Genomic DNA, 19078 nt, shown 5'->3' with positions numbered 1-19078 from the left:
CTATATATCCATTGTTTAGCTCGAATGGAATGTTTCTATCCTGTATATTTGACTGTGATATGTGGTTGTGTCACCTACCTATCTTAAGATGAATGCACTTACTGTAAGTAGCTCTGGATAAGAGCATCTACTAAATTACTAAAATGTCAAATGTAAATGTTTTACATATAGATCTCATATTACTGTGTTTAATTATTTTTGTAAAGTAAAATATATAAAGATATCACAAATGTATCATTTGTACATTTCTTTATTAAAAATGTAGCTATTTGTTACATTTCATTCTATAAAACCTAGCGTAACTACTTATTTCTCAGAGAGTGAGGTGGATATATAGCATTTTGCACAACAAAAATATAATTTGTCTCTGAAATGAAACCATCAAGTGATAGATTTAAACAAATGCATGTCTGTCATTGAACATGCCATGATTAGATAGTGAAAAAACATCAATCTCTTTCATTATTTCTTTAAACAATAAAAGCTAATTTAGCAACATTTCTGAAAATGAATATATAGCGTTTTGTAATGAAACTCATCTACTACCTGGCCTGGCCTACACTGCTGTTCTCATTGGGGATGCTGTAGATGACTTTAGAGACCCTGTCTTTCCCCTCTCCCAGTAACACATCCATCCCTTTCTGTTACTGTACTGAGCATGAAGGCTGACTTTAAATATACCACAATCTTTGTTCTTACATATAAAATACATTATACACTTCAATCTCACCTGTATTATACCCATAAAGCCACATACATGTACTCTTGTGCCTCTCACACCTTGGGCTAGTCTCACATGGCAGCGCATTCTCCACATACTGCATTACCTTTAACCAGAGCCAAAGAGTAATAGGGTGCCATTTGAGACACAGCCCTCTACATCACTGTCATAGACCCAGAGCAATCTGTGATTAAAGATGGCTGCTCTGTCATCTCGGTGAGGCAGCATGGTGTGCAATAGGTTACAGGCTGCTCCCCTGGAGTGTAGCCTACTCTGAAGCCTGCTGGGCCTGGCACACCCACAAGTCCTCCCTGCTTCTCCAGGCCAAATGACTTTATTAAGGCAGAGGACCGTCTGTGGGTCTGTCCTGTATTTATACCCGATCCAGGCAATGGTCTTCTCCCTCTCTACTCAAAGGCAGTGGTGGAGATTTAAGGCAGCTGTCCATATTGATCTCATCATGGCTGGATGTCCAGACCCATAGTTCCACCTCCCCTCCCTCTCTCCTTCCTTCTCTACTTAGGAGGGATGACCACCAGAGGCGGGCCCTTCCTGGGCCTCCACATCAGCACCTGGGCGTCGTTGGCATTGGGCCTCCCCAGGGCGTTGGGGGGGATAGGCTCCATGCGGGTTAGGACGCGGGGCTGGTCCTGGTGTGTCCGGCCCATCAGGGTGGCTCTGGAGCCCAGGGGCATGGCAGGGTCCACCAGAATGTCCACCCGCATGCGCCACTTGACCGTCTGCAGCAGGATCTTCTCCCGCGTGGCCGTGTTGAGGGCCACCAGCCATGTGGTGAAGCTCTGGTCCCTCTTGATGCGGGTGAGCAGGGGAAGGTTGCTGTCGCTGATGGGCACTGCCCAGGTCACACTGGGGTAGAAGTTATCGTTCATGCTGACGGTAAAGCGAGAGGGCTTGGAGGTGGGCCCCGCCAGTGTGACCGTCTCGGTGGTGTTGCCGTACCAGGGGTAGCTCACCCCATCTGAGTCACTGATGGCCCTCACAAGACCCTCACACAGCTCTGGTAGCTCCCAGCTAGACCTGCAGGAGGACAAAGGGTCAGATTACAGTTTAACAGATGGTGGGTTGGAGCCTGTTCTTAGTTGGTCCCTGATTGACATTGTGTTGTTTCTTGGAACACTGTAGGGTCACGAGAAGTTTCAAAAGGCTTTAGGTGTTTCACACAAACACACTTGGGAATTAGACATTCTCGAAGAGAACAGAGGAAGACAAACAAATACATACTGTATGTGTGATAAATGGAATCAGCATGTCCATCTCTTTTCTACCTCAGGGCTCCATACTGTATGTGTTCAGTGCGTTAGTAGTAGATTCATATCTCATTGTTTGTTGGCCAATGAGGGGGTGTCAGCTGGTGTGACCTGATGCCACTGTCTCCCCCTCAGAATAACTCCATCTGTCTGTACGCTGTGTTTTTCTGCGTCCCCCAGACACCCTACCTCCAGCCAGGGTTAAACATCCCCTCACATATTTTTCCTCCAGTGAAAAATACCCCCAGGCAGTGCTGGAGGCGGAGGTATGTGTTGCTCGTCAGTGGGTGTGTGATTGTGTCTCCGGTAGAGGAGGGAGCGTGGGAGTGTCAGTGCATCTCTCTCTCCCTCCATTGTTTCTGTGAACACAATGTGTCTAGAAGCAGTTGTTTAGCTCCTCAGTTGTTTCTATTTTGATGCTGAAATCACAGGAACAGAATCAATTGGTGGGCGTTTGAATGAAAGACGGTGACAGCATAGTTACCCTGCTGTGTGCACAAATGCTCTGCAACACATGCACCCACACAGCCATACATCAACTGTTGCATTGCATTCACGTCATTTTTGATGCCTCACAAAACCGATTTAGAGATTTGTGGCATTTAAGATGTCTCTCTCTCTCTCACACACACACACACGCACACACACACACACACACACACACACACACACACACACACACACACACACACACACACACACACACACACACACACACACACACACACACACACACACACACACACACACATACACACACACACACACACACACGCACACACACACACACACACACACACACACTGGAACAGTGACTAAGGTCTGTTCCTTTGCTTTGGCACCTGCCCAGAGCACCAGAGAGGTGACAGTTTAGGACATATCACCAGGTGGAGGGTGGAGCATCAGTCCCCTGTGACAAAGGACAGTCAGCAGCTAGCCTCCTGATGGGGGAATACAAAACAGGAGGAGAACTCAACTTACATGCCGATGTCGTTGTAGGTGTTGAAGAATTCCATCTGGGTGCATGCCTGGATCCAACCCACCACCCAAGTCTCATTACGGGGAATAGGGGGCATCACTATCCGCGCAGAGGCCTTGAAATAGGGCGTCTTGTAGCGCAACACTATAGGCGAGTTCTCCTCAATGATTGTTGGGCAGTGGTCGATAGTGGCGGAAACGTCGTAGACCACTATATTTTCGCGTTTGATGCGCGACTTACAGGTGATGCTCTGTATGCAGCCCATGATGAGGTTATAGTTCTAGTCAGGGGGACTTGACGGGATGATAACACTGGACTTGGGATAAATGTGTCATCAATCTCTGTCACGTCCCATCGACTTCCAGACGCTATAGTTAAAATGGCACATTAGTCAATGCATTTTTTGCATCCAAAAACGCAATAAGTTCCATCCACATTTACGCACGAAGACAAAACAGATAGGTGGCCTGATCTTGGGATAGGGGAACAGATGAAATAACAGCAGTTGGTGATATGGGATCCTCTCTATGTCTCGTATCGCAGGTGTAGCCTGTCGGTGTCTGTGTGGCACTGCCCTCTCTTGCAGTCCGGGCTTCCGTGGGCTCCAGCCCCTCAAAATGATTGTTACCCGCGGCCTTTGTATTCAAATCCACACGTCCACTTGCAGGTCTGTGCCGCTTGATCCTCTTCTTTCTTCCCCGGGCTGTCATGTCACAAGCCGGAGGAGAGCGGCGGACTCAGAGGCGTCGTGTCGATGTCCCCGTCGGGTGGTGGTCGTGATGCTTGTTGATGCGGCGCTGGCGGCTCACAAGGTGCACTTGATCGGAGCGATGACATTGACAATCTACACCACCCGGCATTCCTCACTATGACAGTAAAACGATGGATGAAAACAAGGCCAAAGCGGAGAATTCCCGCATTTTTCATTGAACGCTTGCTTCCTCTCTGCAGAATTGGCTGAACAACAGCCTCTCGCCTCGATAAATCAGCGGGTGAAAAACAATTGTTTAAGAAAATATAAATTATATAGCCTACCACAGTTCTATCCAATCAGACAATCAATGTATCAAATTGTCGCCGCATGGCTTGATGAACTCAGACACATTAAGGATTCATTAGGGATTCTGTCTTGTCTCCTCTTTTCTCCGAAAGCAATGCGTCCTCTGGCGCTGTTCAGCTTCCCTGGTGCTGATGATGATGAGTGAACCAATGAAAAGCAGAGGGAGACTGAGCGCGTGGTAGTGCCGGGGTCCATTATTTGGCAGTAACAGTCTGTACATTTCCTCCATAGCTTGAATGGCTATAGCTTATGCCTGACCAATTGATGGTTTAATTTTTAATGAGCGACATACTCACACCAATTATGCAATGGCAGGCTATTGTCTACTCTATAGCAATTATTTGAAGGCAGCACAATCAATACGATTAGGCTATAATTGTATGACTATATCATATAATTTTAGGGCAAATTTAAATCGATTTTTGCAGGAGAGCTTGATATTCTTAAAAAATAAATAGTAATTTTCTGATTTAAGGCCACAAGTTATACCCTTCATGAAAAGCCTACTAATATGTGTTTGACATGATGATGAACCACAGTCGAGTTCTTTACATAAATAAAGGTAGGCGTGGCATTCTGAGCAGACAAGGCTGCCCAATTTCAGTTAACTAGGACAAATGGGAGGTTCTACACTTGTAGCGACATTTGACATGGCATTTCAGTTTATGACATTGGCCCTGCCAGTGAATCTGATGTAGACGGTAATAACAAAGCACCTCCCATTACTGGCACCCTGGGACTTTAATGTCATCCTTCAGTGATCCCTTTGCCAACACGCTGACCACACCGCTCGCGTGCTTGTTGATTTTGTTCACACACACCAGACATGATCAGGACATGCAGGTTGAAATATCAAAACGAACTCTGAACTAACTATATTAGTTTGGGGACTGGTCGAAAATCATTAAACATTTATGGCAATTTAGCTAGCTTGCTGTTGCTAGTTAATTTGTCCTGGGATATAAACATTGGTTTGGTATTTTCCCTGAAATGCACAAGGTCCTCTACTCTGACAATTAATCCACAGATGAAAGGGTAAACTGAGTTTGTTTCTATTCATCTCTCCTCCTTCAGGCTTCTTCTTCTTATCTGGACTTTATATGGCGGTTGGCAACCAACTTTAAGGTGCATTACCACCACCAACTGGACTGGAGAGTGGACCTCAGTTCATCTTTCAATCAGGAGTCTTATGGCTTGGTGGCAGAAGCTGTTAAGAAGCCTTTTGGACCTAGACTTGGCGCTCCGGTACCGCTTGCCATGCGGTAGCAGAGAGAACAGTCTATGACTAGGGTGGCTGGAGTCTTTGACAATTTTTAGGGTCTGCCTCTGACACCGCCTGGTATAGAGGTCCTTTATGGCAGGAAGCTTGGCCACAGTGATGTCGTGTCTTTGGCTATGCCGGATTAAGTGATATGACATGCTAACCTATAAAATCCTTTCTCTGTAATTAATATTACCTGATTAAGCTAATCATGTAAATGTAATTAACTAGAAAGTCGGGGCACCACGGAAGAACGTTTATAGAGTCGTTATCTTCCGAATAAACTCTTAAAATACTTAGTCATATTTTACATCGATAGCAGTCAATATTAACCCTTATCTTATTTTCAGTCTCATAATGAAAGTTGTAAATTCTTGGCTATCTTCACGAACCCTGGCTAACAAGTTGAATCAGCAATACAAAATTGGGTTTAATTATTTATTTACTAAATACCTAAACTAATCACACAGAATTACATATACACAGAATACAAATGATGTCATACAGAAAACGTCCTGGTGGATGGAACCTGTATCATGGCTGGTTACACAAAGGAAAGGGGGTTGGGCTTGAATGAAAGAGCGGGAAGACTTAGGAACGAAGAAACAGCAGCTATGCTATCGTAAATACATTATCTTATGCATTCTAAATTACCGCCCATTTGGAAAAGGAAAATGCAATAAATATTTACTCTGAGCTGCGCTTCGGTAGATTGGTCGTAGATGCTGGCCGGGTTGGCCAACAGATCTTCCTGTCCTCGGAAGAATGTCTCTGGTGGTAAATTGGATACGTGGTGGTATCTTTGTCTGTCTGTTAGACTGGATCCGTCGCCCGTCCTTTCCTAGCCCCCGTCTACAGCGGCCGCTGCTAACTCAACGGCTAGGAAGTATCACTTCTGTAGTGAATAAGCTCAAAGTTCATACCATTCGCCACCAAAGCTCACGCCGAGGTTGGCTTAGTTCTGTACTTGACGTGTGTCCTTCTAACGTAGAGGCTGCAGACCTCACGTACTGGAACAACCTGGTTATCTTTTCGTCAAAGGCTTATATAGTGGAGAGGGGGAAGGATGTGTTTCATCGTTTATAACCCCTCCTCTTCACAGGGATGGGCCACTGATCAAGCAGGGCACTTTCCTTATGAAAACCCAAATCTCTCATTTGGAAGCTAAAATTACATTTAATCTCCTAACAAACAATTTCAATATCAAACATTTCAATTGCATAACAATTCCATGTTACTCTGATAACTAGAGGGTGTATACTTTCTCAGGTACAGTTTATGTCGTCCTGTCATCAGTCATAATGTCTCAGATGACAACCGAACTGACATACAAACTCATTACGTTCCCAAGCATATTTCCAACTGGTTTTATTACCAAAATATGGTTCCTTTTCCCCATTTGTTTGATGTTCCCAGACTCTCTATATTTAACACAGGCTATTCAAGTCTTTCAGTAGGGTCAGCGAGGGGAAGGGAGAAAGGTATTTATGGGGGGGGGGGGGGGTCATAAACCTTACCCACAGGCCAACGTCATGACAGTGATATACTGGGCCGTTCGCACTACCCTCTGTAAGGGCCTTGCGGGCGGAGGCCGAGCAGTTGCCATACCAGGTAGTGATGCAACCACTCAGGATGCTCTTGATGGTGAAGCTGTAGAACTTTTTCAGGATCTGAGGACCCATGGCAAATCTTTTCAGTCTCCTGGGGGGTAATAGGCTTTGTGGTGCCCTCTTCAAGACTGTCTTGATGTGTTTGGACCATGATAGTTTGTTGGTGATGTAGACACCAAGGAACCTGAAGCTCTCAACCTGCTCCACTACAGCCCCCTAGATGAGAATGGGGGCGTGTTCGGTTTCCCTTTTCCTGTAGTCCACAATCATCTCCTTTGTCTTGATCACGCTGAGGGAGATGTTGTTATCCTGGCATCACACGGCTAGGACTCTGACCTTCTCCCTATAGGCTGTCTCATTGTCGGGGCTCAGGCCTACCACTGTTGTGTCGTCTGCAAACTTAACGATGGTGTTGGAGTCATGACTGGCCATGCAGTCATGAGTGAACAGGGAGTAAATGAGGGGGCTGAGCACGCACCCCTGAGGAGCCACAGTGTTGAGGATCAGCGTGGCGGATGTGTTGTTACCTACCCTTACCACCTGGGGATGACCCGTCAGGAAGTCCAGGATCCAGTTGCAGAGGGAGGTGTTTAGTCCCAGGGTCCTTAGCTCAGTGATGAGCTTTGAGGGTACTATGGTGTTGAACACTGAGCTGTAGTCAATGAACAGCATTCTCACATAGGTGTTCCTTTTGTCTAGGTGGGAAAGGGCAGTGTGGAGTGCAATAGAGACTGCATCATATGTGGATCTGTTGGGGCAGTATGCAAACTGGAGTGAGTCTAGGGTTTCTGGGATAATGGTGTTGATGTGAACCATGACCAGCCTTTCAAAGCACTTCATGGCTACAGACGTGAGTGCTACGGGTCGGTAGTCATTTAGGCAGTTTACCTTAGTGTTCTTGGGCACAGAGACTATGGTGGTCTGCTTGAAACATATTGGCATTACAGACTCAGTCAGGGACAGGTTGAAAATGTCAGTGAAGACACTTGCCAGTTGGTCAGCGCATGCTCGGAGGACACGTCCTGGTAATCCGTCTGGCCCTGCGGCCTTGTGATTGTTGACATGTTTTAAGGTGTTACTCACATCGGCTACGGTAAACGCGATCACACCTCTCATACATGCCTCAGTGTTGCTTGCCTCGAAGCGAGCATAGAAGTGATTTAGCTCGTCTGGTAGGCTCGTGTCACTGGGCAGCTCGCGGCTGTGCTTCCCTTTGTAGTCTATAATAGTTTGCAAGCCCTGCCACATCTGACGAGCGTCGGAGCTGGTGTAGTACGATTCAATCTTAGTCCTGTATTGACACTTTGCCTGTTTGATGGTTCATCTGAGGCCATAGTGGGATTTCTTATAAGCTTCCGGGTTAGGGTCCCACTCCTTCAAAGCGGCAGATCTACCCTTTAGCTCAGTGTGGATGCTGCCTGTAATCCATGTCTTCTGGTTGGGGTATGTACGTATAGTCACTGTGGGGACGACGTCATCAATGCACTTATTGATAAAGCCAGTGACTGATGTGGTGTACTCCTCAATGCCATCGGAGGAATCCCGCAACATATTCCAGTCTGTGCTAGCAAAACACTCATGTAGCTTAGCATCTGCGTCATCTGACCACTTCTTTATTAACACAGTCACTGGTGCTTCCTGCTTTAGTTTTTGCTTTTAAGCACGAATAAGGAGGATAGAATTATGGTCAGATTTTCCGAATGGAGGGCAAGGGAGAGCTTTGTACGCGTGTGGAGTAAAGGTGGTCTAGAGTTTTTTTCCCTCTGGTTGCACATTTAACATGCTGGTAGAAATGAGGTAAAACGGATTCAAGTTTCCTGCATTAAAGTCCCCGGCCACTAGGAGCGCTCCCTCTGGATGAAAAAAAAAATCGTCCCTAATCTTAAATGGCACTGACCACAACTGATTTTAAGTCATAGGTGTCCTCCTGAGAGGACTGGAACTCTGTAATACCTACAGTTTATAAAAGTTTATAACCCTGGGAGCCAATAGGGGTTTCCCGTGGGGTTTAAGTTCTACACTGACCTGGGTTGACCTAGGCTGGAATGTAGACATGTCAACATTGGGGTTCAAAGGGCATAAGCACTCACATAAACACCAGTCATATCGGTCATACACGGTCCCTCCCTTTACTGACATCCAACAGAGGATAACCTAGTTTGAAAAGTCACAGTGCAGGTATTAACTATTCACTGCATTCCAATGTCCTTCTTAATGAAACAATTCATTGCTTTGTCTTGTGTATTTTCCTTTTTACTTAGGTCTTCACTTGTTCATGTATTCCAGGCTTATGGCTGCACTCACCTGTCTGCAGGCAACCTCTTGTGGGCCGAGAGGTGTCAGGAGGGAATTGAATATGGACAGCTGATCAGAAGCCACATCAAGGATGGCAAGATTGTTCCTGTGGAGATCACAATCAACTTACTGAGGAAGGTACCTCATCATCTTGTTTGCAGTTAATTGAGTAAACCCTGCCTTATTGTTTTTTCCTTTTTTCAGTTTGCTCCTGGGCCGAGTAGAAAGGCTGGACGAAGCATTATTTTAGAAGGAATTGAGTGACACCTACATACAGTCATCAGATCTTGTTTGTACCCTCCCAACTCCCCTGCCCCCGTCCTTCTCCCAGGCGATGGAGGAAACGATGCAGCTGGACCAGTCAAAGTTCCGCTTCCTAATTGATGGCTTTCTGCGTAACCAAGACAACTTCCAGGGCTGGACCTGTGTCATGGAGGGGAAGGCTGACGTCCAATTCGTCCTCTTCTTTGACTACAGCAATCAGGTGGGAGGCAACTAACTACATCTCCTGGAATAGCAGGGAAAGAGCTGTGTGATCTCTGATACGTTTCTTCTAAATGCAGCAGTCCATATGAAGAAATGACCTGACCCAAGACAAAGGGGTCAGTCTCTATTGTGTATGTGGTATTGTGAATGGTAAAGTCAGCAGGGTTGCCTGTGTGTGTGTGTGTGTGTGTGTGTGTGTGTGTGTGTGTGTGTGTGTGTGTGTGTGTGTGTGTGTGTGTGTGTGTGTGTGTGTGTGTGTGTGTGTGTGTGTGTGTGTGTGTGTGTGTGTGTGGGCAGTTGTGTTTTGACAGGTGTCTGGATTGAGGGAAGAGCAGTGGACGCTAAGACGACAACAGAGGGTGTCTAGAGAAGCGGTAGGGCCTCACCTACAACAAGCCTCCAGGCGTTTATTCTTGTGGTACTGAGATGTCTTGTCTTATGGATATGCCAAGATGTGTGTCTCGTGTATGTTCCTGGTCTGCGCTGAAGGGTCCAGACATACCTGCAGTCAACACGGCCCGTCACAGAGCTGTATGAACAACAGAGGAAAGTATGCGCCGTGGATGCCTCTCGCAGTGTGTGGAGGAGGTCAGTAAGGTCACACACAACACACACAACACACACACACACACACTATATACTGTATATAGTCAAAATGTAATACTGTATATTACATGCAGAGTAATATGTTCCCAGGCTGTTCACAGTCACACAGAGAGTGTCACATATCTGTTGCACTGTCTTCCTATGACCACATGTGGATCGCCACATCACTATGAGCTGCTGGGGCAACTCAGCAGGCCACCCCAGCTTTCCGAACATGTGTGTCTGACAAGTGAAACACTCCTCTCATTCTTTCTATGTACAGTGTTGTGTGATTGTGGTGTTGTTAATCGAAAATAATTATTGTCTTCGAAAAGCTTAATTAATCGTATCCTGTCTCCTCCAGGTATTTGCTGAAGTCAAGAGAATTTTGCAACTTCCAGTCTATCCACCGATGCAATTAACCCTGCACTAACAGCAAGTTGGGTCTATTGAGGTTATGGTTACCACCACCAAATAAAATTAAAGCCTATTTTATTTGTCACGTGCTTTGTAAATAACAGGTGTGGACTAACAATGAAATGCTGACTTACGGGCCCTTCCCAACAAGAAAGAAAATGGAGAAATAATAGAAAACTTAAACACTTAATAATAATAATAATAGATACACAATGACTAACGATAACTTGGCTATATACAAGGGGTTACAGTATCAAGTCGATGTGCAGGGGTACGAGGTAATTGAGGTAGATATGTAACTAGGAATAAAGAGATATATAGTAAACAGTAGCAGCAGAATATGTAATGAGTCCATAAAAGTCCTTGTAAAAAGGGTCAATGCAGAAAGTCCGGGTAGCTATTTGGTTAAGTATTTAACTAACTATTGCCTTGGGGGTAGAAGCTGTTCAGGATCCTGTTGGTTCCAGACTTGGTGCATCAGTACCGCTTGCCGTGCGGTAGCAGAGAGAACAGTCTATGACAAGCCAATAATGATTATTTTGAATGAGTGTGTTATGCAAAGGGGTTTAATTATGAGGATTGTTGTAAAGCAGTGGCCATTGGTGTGTGGGGCACTGCAACCTATTGTGTCAAGATATATATTTTTTATCTATATAAAGGTCCATAGCAAATAGCAACCACGTTTTCATTTTTATTTGATATGCTGTACATTACATTACCAAAAGTATGTGGACACCTGTTCGTCGGACATCTTATTCCAAAATCATGGGCATTAATATGGAGTTGGTCCCCCCCTTTGCTGCTATAACAGCCTCCACTCTTCTGGGAGGGCTTTCCACTAGATATTTGAACATTGCTGCGGGGACCTTTGGAATACATTCCAATACATTGGAATGTATTCCAAAGGTGTTTGATGAGGTTGAGGTCAGGGCTCTGTGCAGGCCAGTCATGTTCTTCCTCACCGATCTTGACAAACCTTTTCTGGAAGGACCTCGCTTTGTGCATGGGGGCATTGTCATGCTGAAACAGAAAAGGGCCTTCCCCAAACTGTTGTCACAAATTTGGAAGCACAGAATCGTACAGAATGTAATTGTATGTTGTAGCGTTAAGATTTCCCTTCACTGGCACTGAGGGGCCTAGCTCGAACTATGAAAAACAGCCCACAGACCATTATTCCTCCTTCACCAAAGTTTACAGTTGGCACTATGCAGGTAGCATTCTCCTGGCATCCGCAAAACCCAGATTTGTCCGTCAGACTGACAGATGGTAAAGCGTGATTCATCACTCCAGAGAATGTGTTTCCACTGCTCCAGAGTCCAATGGTGGCGAGCTTTACACCCCTCCAGTCAACGCTTGGCATTGCGCATGGTGATCTTAGGCTTGTGTGAGGCTGCTCGGCCATGGAAACCCATTTCATGAAGCTCCTGACAAACAGTTACTGTGCTGACGTTGCTTCTAGAGGCAGTTTGGAACTTGGTAGTGAGTGTTGCAACCGAGGACAGATGATTATTTTTTCTATCCGCTTCAGCACTCGCGGTCCTGGTCTGTGAGCTTGTGTGGCCTACCACTTGGCTGAGCCGTTGTTGCTCCTAGACGTTTCCACTTTACAATAGCAGCACTTACAGTTCATTGGGGCAGCTCTAGCAGGGCAGACATTTGACAAACTGACTTGTTTAATCCTATGACGGTGCCACGTTGAAAGTCACTGAGCTCTTCAATAAGGCCATTCTACTGACAATATTTGTCTATGGAGATTGTTTGCTCGATTTTATACATCTGTCAGCAACGGGTGTGGCTGAAATAGCCGAATCCACTCATTTGAAGGGGTGTCCACATACTTATGTATATATAGTGAGTCTTACTGTGCACTGTTAACTCTATTACTACAGAATCTCTGTTATAGTTGCAACAATGTAATCTAAGCAGCGAAGAATTACTTCATATAATAAACCACCTTGGATCAAAGTAAACGTTTTTAATTGACGTGGCCAGTGGAGTGCTCCTCTGCACTGACTACAACAGTCCAATAGAGGGTAGTATGGGTGTGTCTTTTACTATCCATTGTCTCCATGTACAGATAGCCTGTCTGCTGACATCTTTCTAAGGAGTCCTAGTTTTGACATCCTGACCTGACCTCTGTCATATAATGCTTACCTTTTTCTTTATTCCCTATCTCAATGTTTGATGGTCCTCCTGACCAAAAATACATTGACCTTACAATTAACCCTAGAACTCATTCATCTATTTTGTAATCCATATTTCTGTTTGAATAAAGTGATAGTAAGGAAGTGAGCTTTATGAGTGCAGTCTACAATCCCATAATTCCTGGGGTTTCTCAGAGTCTTAGGATTGAATGCTTTGCTACTTTGGAACCTTGCACCTCAGGAAGTGAAGACTGGGATGACATGCACCAGCGAAACAGAACTTCTGACACTGCACTAATGAGGGGTGTGTGTTGGTGGCTAGCTAGGTGTCTACCAGGTGAATGGCCATTTGTGTGCCTAAAGTCTTGTGGAACATAATGGGTGCTGATCCCAGCTCTTTGAGCTGGGCTTGGGCTCTTAAAGGACAATGGAATGACAGGGCGAGGGGTGTGGGGGAGGGAGATCTTTACTTGCTGTTAAGGAGATGTTAAAATGACCATAATCCTGTGCAGGGGACAAATTTCATTTATACCAACATTTTAAATATTTAACATAAAATTGTTTGAAATCTATTTTTGTAATATAGTTTTTTTTTATCACTCTGGTACTATTTTCACAAGTATGTGGTAAAATTCCACAACTCAGTACAAAACTAGAAACCTATCATCAAAAAGGCTGTTTTTTCAAAACTTTAAATACATTTTCAATTGACAAAGTACAACACACATTAACTATTACACAGTAACAAATACACAGTAACTATTTCACCAAGCAGTGTTCCATCTAGAAATATCTTTCATATAACGTTATTGCCTTTCACAATGCAATGCTCACAATACTTTTCATACGATTCTCTTCTCATTTGTTTAAATACATTTGACCATCACTTAATCCAACTGTGCTTAATGGTTAATCACTTAACCGCTTAGGTAAACCTATAGATTTTAAACAGGTTGTCTACTATACATAGATTTTGAGAACTACAGAAATAAAATGTGTGTTTGTAAAGTATAAACATCTATGATACATGATAACCATACATAATGACTAGCCCAACGCTTATTGCTAATTGATTTCACATAGTGGTAAGCACAGTTGGTCTCCATATGAAAGGGGGTGTGTGAACACTTGCAATTTCTTTCAACATAGAGCAGATAGACAGCAAGGGAGAGGAAGAAATTAAAGAGCCAGTGGACAAGGGACTTGTTAAAGAGGTAGGCATGGGCCCCGTCAAAGAGGTCAAAGAGGTGGGCATGGGCCCCGTCAAAGAGGTCAAAGAAGTGGGCATGGGCCCCGTCAAAGAGGTCAAAGAAGTGGGCATGGGCCCCGTCAAAGAGGTCAAAGAGGTGGGCATGGGCCCCGTCAAAGAGGTGGGCATGGGCCCCGTCAAAGAGGTCAAAGAGGTGGGCATGGGCCCCGTCAAAGAGGTCAAAGAAGTGGGCATGGGCCCCGTCAAAGAGGTCAAAGAAGTGGGCATGGGCCCCGTCAAAGAGGTGGGCATGGGCCCCGTCAAAGAGGTCAAAGAGGTGGGCATGGGCCCCGTCAAAGAGGTCAAAGAGGTGGGCATGGGCCCCGTCAAAGAGGTTAAAGAGGTGGGCATGGGCCCCGTCAAAGAGGTGGGCATGGGCCCCGTCAAAGAGGTCAAAGAGGTGGGCATGGGCCCCGTCAAAGAGGTCAAAGAGGTGGGCATGGGCCCCGTCAAAGAGGTCAAAGAGGTGGGCATGGGCCCCGTCAAAGAGGTCAAAGAGGTGGGCATGGGCCCCGTCAAAGAGGTCAAAGAGGTGGGCATCAGAGAGAGGGAGGCAGATGGCAGGGAACTGTTGTGTCTAATGAAGTCCGGGCCATCGTCGTTGACCATGTGGTAAACAAAGGCCTTACCATGGCAGAGGCTGCCAGATTAGTTCACCTCAATCTGAAAAGATCAAGTGTCAATTCGATCATGAGAACATTTTGCCAAGAAAAGCTGTAAGTCTGCATGATATGCACTATGCTTTACCATTACGCTTACAGTAAATTACATATTGTAATGCATGTAAATTCACAAATCATGTTACAGTAGTCTTACAGTATGATCTATTGACGGTATACTCTGTTCTACCCTCAGAATTGACAGAAGACCCCATGGTGGTGGCCGTGGCCGTGTGCAGACCAACCAGCAGGATTGGGCCGTGGTGGAAATGGTAATGGCCAGGAATGACATGAGCCTCGCCGAAATAAAGCAGTCCATTGAGGAAAACAATAACAACTTTGCCAATGGGGAATCCATCAGCCTACCTTCCAAGTGCCTGGATAACATGTGGGAAACATCTCCATGTGTGCCGCTATCTATGAAGATGGTGTGGTTGGACATCGGCCATTACTTGGATCCTAAAACTCTGCACACCCATTGTGATTCTCAGATAAATTGAGCAGGCCTGTCAAGGTGATGGGGTCACCTATGTTATTGTGTGGAACAATATCAGGTTCCACCATGCAGATGCAGGTGGTTCAGGCATGGTTTGGGGCCCATCCCGATTCATGAACCTATACCTGCCCCCATGCTGTCCTTTCCTCAACCCTATTTTCTTTTCAGCATAGAGATGGAAGGTGTAGATTGCCATCCCCATGAGCGTGCCACCCTCCTGGCCATGGATGAGGCATGGACGACATCAATGTAGACCCATGTCAAGCTTGGATTCACCATGCCAAAAGGTTTTTCCCCGAGGTGCATGAATAATGAGGACATTCACTGTGATGTGGATGAGAATGTATGGCCAGATGCTCAAGACATGCTTGATGCAAATTAATGCGCGCCAAATGTTGTTTCATTTTCATTACAGACAGTACACATAGGTTGCAATTATATCTGAAAAATACAATGTTTTTTTTTGCATGTCTTCATTGATCACACTTTTGATTACACATTGGATAGATATTATGGAAATGATAGACTTTCGGTACATTTTGTTGGGTAATATAAGTGTACTGTATAATGTGAAAATGGTGTAATCTACTTTCAGCTCTTCTAAGGGTGGGTTGTTCTGTCACGGCTGTCAGAATGATCGGACCAACGCGCAGCATGGTTGTAGTTCCACATCTTTTTATTTATAGTGAAACGTTGCAATACACCAAATACTGAAATACTAAAACAACAAACCGTGACGCAGAGAGGAAAACACACCTCAAAATTAACAACCCACAAACCCAAAAGGAAAAAAACCCTACTTAAATATGATCTCCAATCAGAGGCAACGAGGACCAGCTGCCTCCAATTGGAGATCAACCCAAACAAAACCCAACATAAAAATAAAAAACATAGAATGCAAAACATAGAAATAGAAAACCAGAAAACCAACCAAACACCCCCTGTCACGCCCTGGCCCATCTACTATAGAAAATTACCTCTTACAAGGGTCAGGACGTGACAGTACCTCCCCCCCCCCAAAGGTGCAGACCCCGACTGCACACAAAACCCCACCCCAACAAAACAACCACAAAAACACAAGGGGAGGTTAGGGAGGGTGACAAAAGTCTATGGCAGCTCTGGTGCTAAACCCAGAACCTTCCTATCCCTCCGATCCTCCAGCAACGGAGGTGGCACCGGGCGTAACCCCCGTTCCGCCCGCAGATCCCTCCGCTTCTGTAACACCAACCTGTGGATCATTATTAGAAGAATCGGACTGTAGATCATTACTGGAAGCTCTGTGCTGCAGACCGCCACTGGAGGATCCGGGCTGCAGGCCGCCGCTGAAGGCCGTCTCAGGAGGTAACTGGTAGTTAAAACAACTCACTTGAAAAGATATCATTATGTTGTGGTGATTAAACCAATGTTCTCATTACATTTCACAACAAACTTAGATTTTGAATCAATGGTTGTGTGGTGAGAGATGTTTACAATCCAAAATAAATGTATTTTACTTAACTAGGCAAGTTAGTTAAGAACAAATTCTTATTTAAAATGACAGCCTAGGAACAGTGGGTTAACTGCCTTGTTCAGGGGCTAAATAACAGATTTTGACCTTGTCAACTTGGGGATTTGATCTTGCAAACTTCCGGTTACAAGTCCAATGCTCTAACAACTAGGCTATCTGCCGCCCCGAATGCACAATGACAGGTTTTAAATGAAAGACTGGCCGCATTACACGTGTGACCAGTTTGGAGTTTTGTACTAAGATTTGTGAAAATAGTAGTGATAAAAGTGATAAAAAAACAATAATAGGTCTCTAGACAGTACCTGTGTACTAGGGAGGTGGGGTGTACAGAATGTAATCACCTAGCCTGTCTGCCTGTGTACTAGGGAGGTGGGGTGTACAGAGTGTAATCACCTGGCCTGTCTGTGTACTAGGGAGGTGGGGTGTACAGAGTGTAATCACCTAGCCTGTCTGTGTACTAGGGAGGTGGGGTGTACAGAGTGTAATCACCTAGCCTGTCTGTGTACTAGGGAGGTGGGGTGTACAGAGTGTAATCACCTAGCCTGCCTGTGTACTAGGGAGGTGAGGTGTACAGAGTGTAATCACCTAGCCTGCCTGTGTACTAGGGAGGTGGGGTGTACAGAGTGTAATCACCTAGCCTGCCTGTGTACTAGGGAGGTGGGGTGTACAGAATGTAATCACCTAGCCTGTCTGTGTACTAGGGAGGTGGGGTGTACAGAGTGTAATCACCTGGCCTGTCTGTGTACTAGGGAGGTGGGGTGTACAGAGTGTAATCACCTAGCCTGTCTGTGTACTAGGGAGGTGGGGTGTACAGAATGTAATCACCCAGCCTGTCTGTCTGTGTACTAGGGAGGTGAGGTGTACAGAGTGCGATCACCAAGCCTGTCTGTGTACTAGGGAGGTGGGGTGTACAGAGTGTAATCACCTAGCCTGTCTGTGTACTAGGGAGGTGGGGTGTACAGAGTGTAATCACCTAGCCTGTCTGTGTACTAGGGAGGTGGGGTGTACAGAGTGTAATCACCTAGCCTGTCTGTGTACTAGGGAGGTAGGGTGTACAGAGTGTAATCATCTAGCCTGTCTGCCTGTGTACAAGGGAGGTGGGGTGTACAGAGTGTAATCATCTAGCCTGTCTGCCTGTGTACTAGGGAGGTGGGGTGTACAGAGTGTAATCATCTAGCCTGTCTGCCTGTGTACTAGGGAGGTGGGGTGTACAGAGTGTAACCACCCAGCCTGTCTACCTGTGAAACTTGTTTGCTGCTGACCTTTCTGCTTTAATGAAGTTTCATGGAGATAAAGGTTGAACTCTGGGACTGGAGCCCTCAGTGTGTGTATGTGTGTGTGTGTGTGTGTGTGTGTGTGTGTGTGTGTGTGTGTGTGTGTGTGTGTGTGTGTGTGTGTGTGTGTGTGTGTGTGTGTGTGTGTGAGTGTGTGTGTGTGTGTGTGTGTGTGCGTGCGTGCGCGTGCGTGCGTGCGTGCGCGCGTGCGTGCGTGTGTTTGCGAGCTCACACGTGCTTGTGCGCTCCTCTCCTTGCTCATGTGGGGTGAGCCTTTGTGCGTTTGCACAAGTATAAATGTGTAGGCTGGGATGGGACATTGTGATTGCTTGTGTACGTGTGTGTAGCTCTCCCTATCTTGTCTGTCTGAGTCTGTGTGTGTAAAGGCCGTGTTTTATCACTGCTCTTCCCTCTCTCTGGGGAATAAAGGATCAGGGCTGCTGGGTGTCTGCCGGTGGACTGTCTGTCTGTCCGTCTGTCTGTCATCACCAGGTAATGCCAGGGCCAAAAGGTGCTTTGAGGTGAACAGCTAGTGCTGCTGCTGATGTCTAGGGTGATAACAGTAGGCTAGATTGGCACTCATTCAATCGATTAGGCCTTGGATTTAATAAATATATTTGCATGCGGAATATACTGTAGCAATGGAGACAACAGGAGACAACTTTGTGTCTACTTTTTGTATGATGCACTGTCATATACAGATGTAGGGTCTTAATTTGATCACCCTGTTGCAGGACAACCATTTTTCTGCAATGATGGAAAGGTAAAATGTGTATCGTGTTTGAGGTTTAAAAAAGCTTCTGAAGTTCGTAATTTCCACTTTGAAATTTCAGACTTGGTTTTCCTTTACGAAAAATGTGTCAACTACTACAAAAATGTCCATTAGTTATAATCCACATAACAATTCATATTTCCTGTTGCTGGAGGATTATTTTCCTGCTATAGTAAACTGGCTCAAATTAAGGTCCTACATCTATACTGTAGTATTAACCATGCAATATAATGATTTCATTTGTGTTGAGATACTTTGGATATTCAGTAAATCAAATAAATAGTTATAAATTGTA

General features: G+C 45.4%; 2 protein-coding genes across 2 annotated transcripts; one reads left to right on the top strand and one right to left on the bottom strand.

The window, feature by feature from the left end:
* Nucleotides 1–441: 441 nt before the first annotated feature.
* Nucleotides 442–4325, bottom strand: LOC106584378 (protein FAM78B). Its single transcript, XM_014169614.3, has 2 exons — nucleotides 2971–4325; nucleotides 442–1759 (listed from the first exon to the last, which is right to left on the bottom strand). Exons 1-2 carry the CDS (start codon nucleotides 3231–3233, stop codon nucleotides 1237–1239), a joined length of 786 nt encoding a protein of 261 aa, XP_014025089.1. The 5' UTR covers nucleotides 3234–4325; the 3' UTR covers nucleotides 442–1236.
* Nucleotides 3748–16491, top strand: LOC106584236 (UMP-CMP kinase-like). The gene is given in 7 exon segments (XM_045705911.1): nucleotides 3748–3780; nucleotides 9186–9332; nucleotides 9526–9678; nucleotides 9978–10054; nucleotides 10170–10268; nucleotides 14931–15122; nucleotides 16392–16491. Coding segments are annotated over 7 exon segments (801 nt in total).
* The last annotated feature ends 2587 nt before the right edge of the window (nucleotides 16492–19078 follow it).

Source organism: Salmo salar, chromosome 23 (genome assembly GCF_965601325.2).
Source record: "Salmo salar chromosome 23, fSalSal1, whole genome shotgun sequence".
Lineage (NCBI taxonomy): Eukaryota > Metazoa > Chordata > Actinopteri > Salmoniformes > Salmonidae > Salmo > Salmo salar.
Note: the sequence above shows the minus strand (reverse complement) of the source record. Positions and strands in the feature narration are given on the sequence as shown.

What these genes read in the sequence shown, in the direction of transcription:
- LOC106584378 (XM_014169614.3), bottom strand. Translation starts at nt 3,233, where the DNA reads ATGGGCTGCATACAGAGCATCACCTGTAAGTCGCGCATCAAACGCGAA. An exon ending in ACCTACAACGACATCGGCAT is followed by an intron (nt 1,760 to 2,970) that starts GTAAGTTGAGTT and finishes GTCCTCCTGCAG; the next exon opens with GTCTAGCTGGGAGCTACCAG.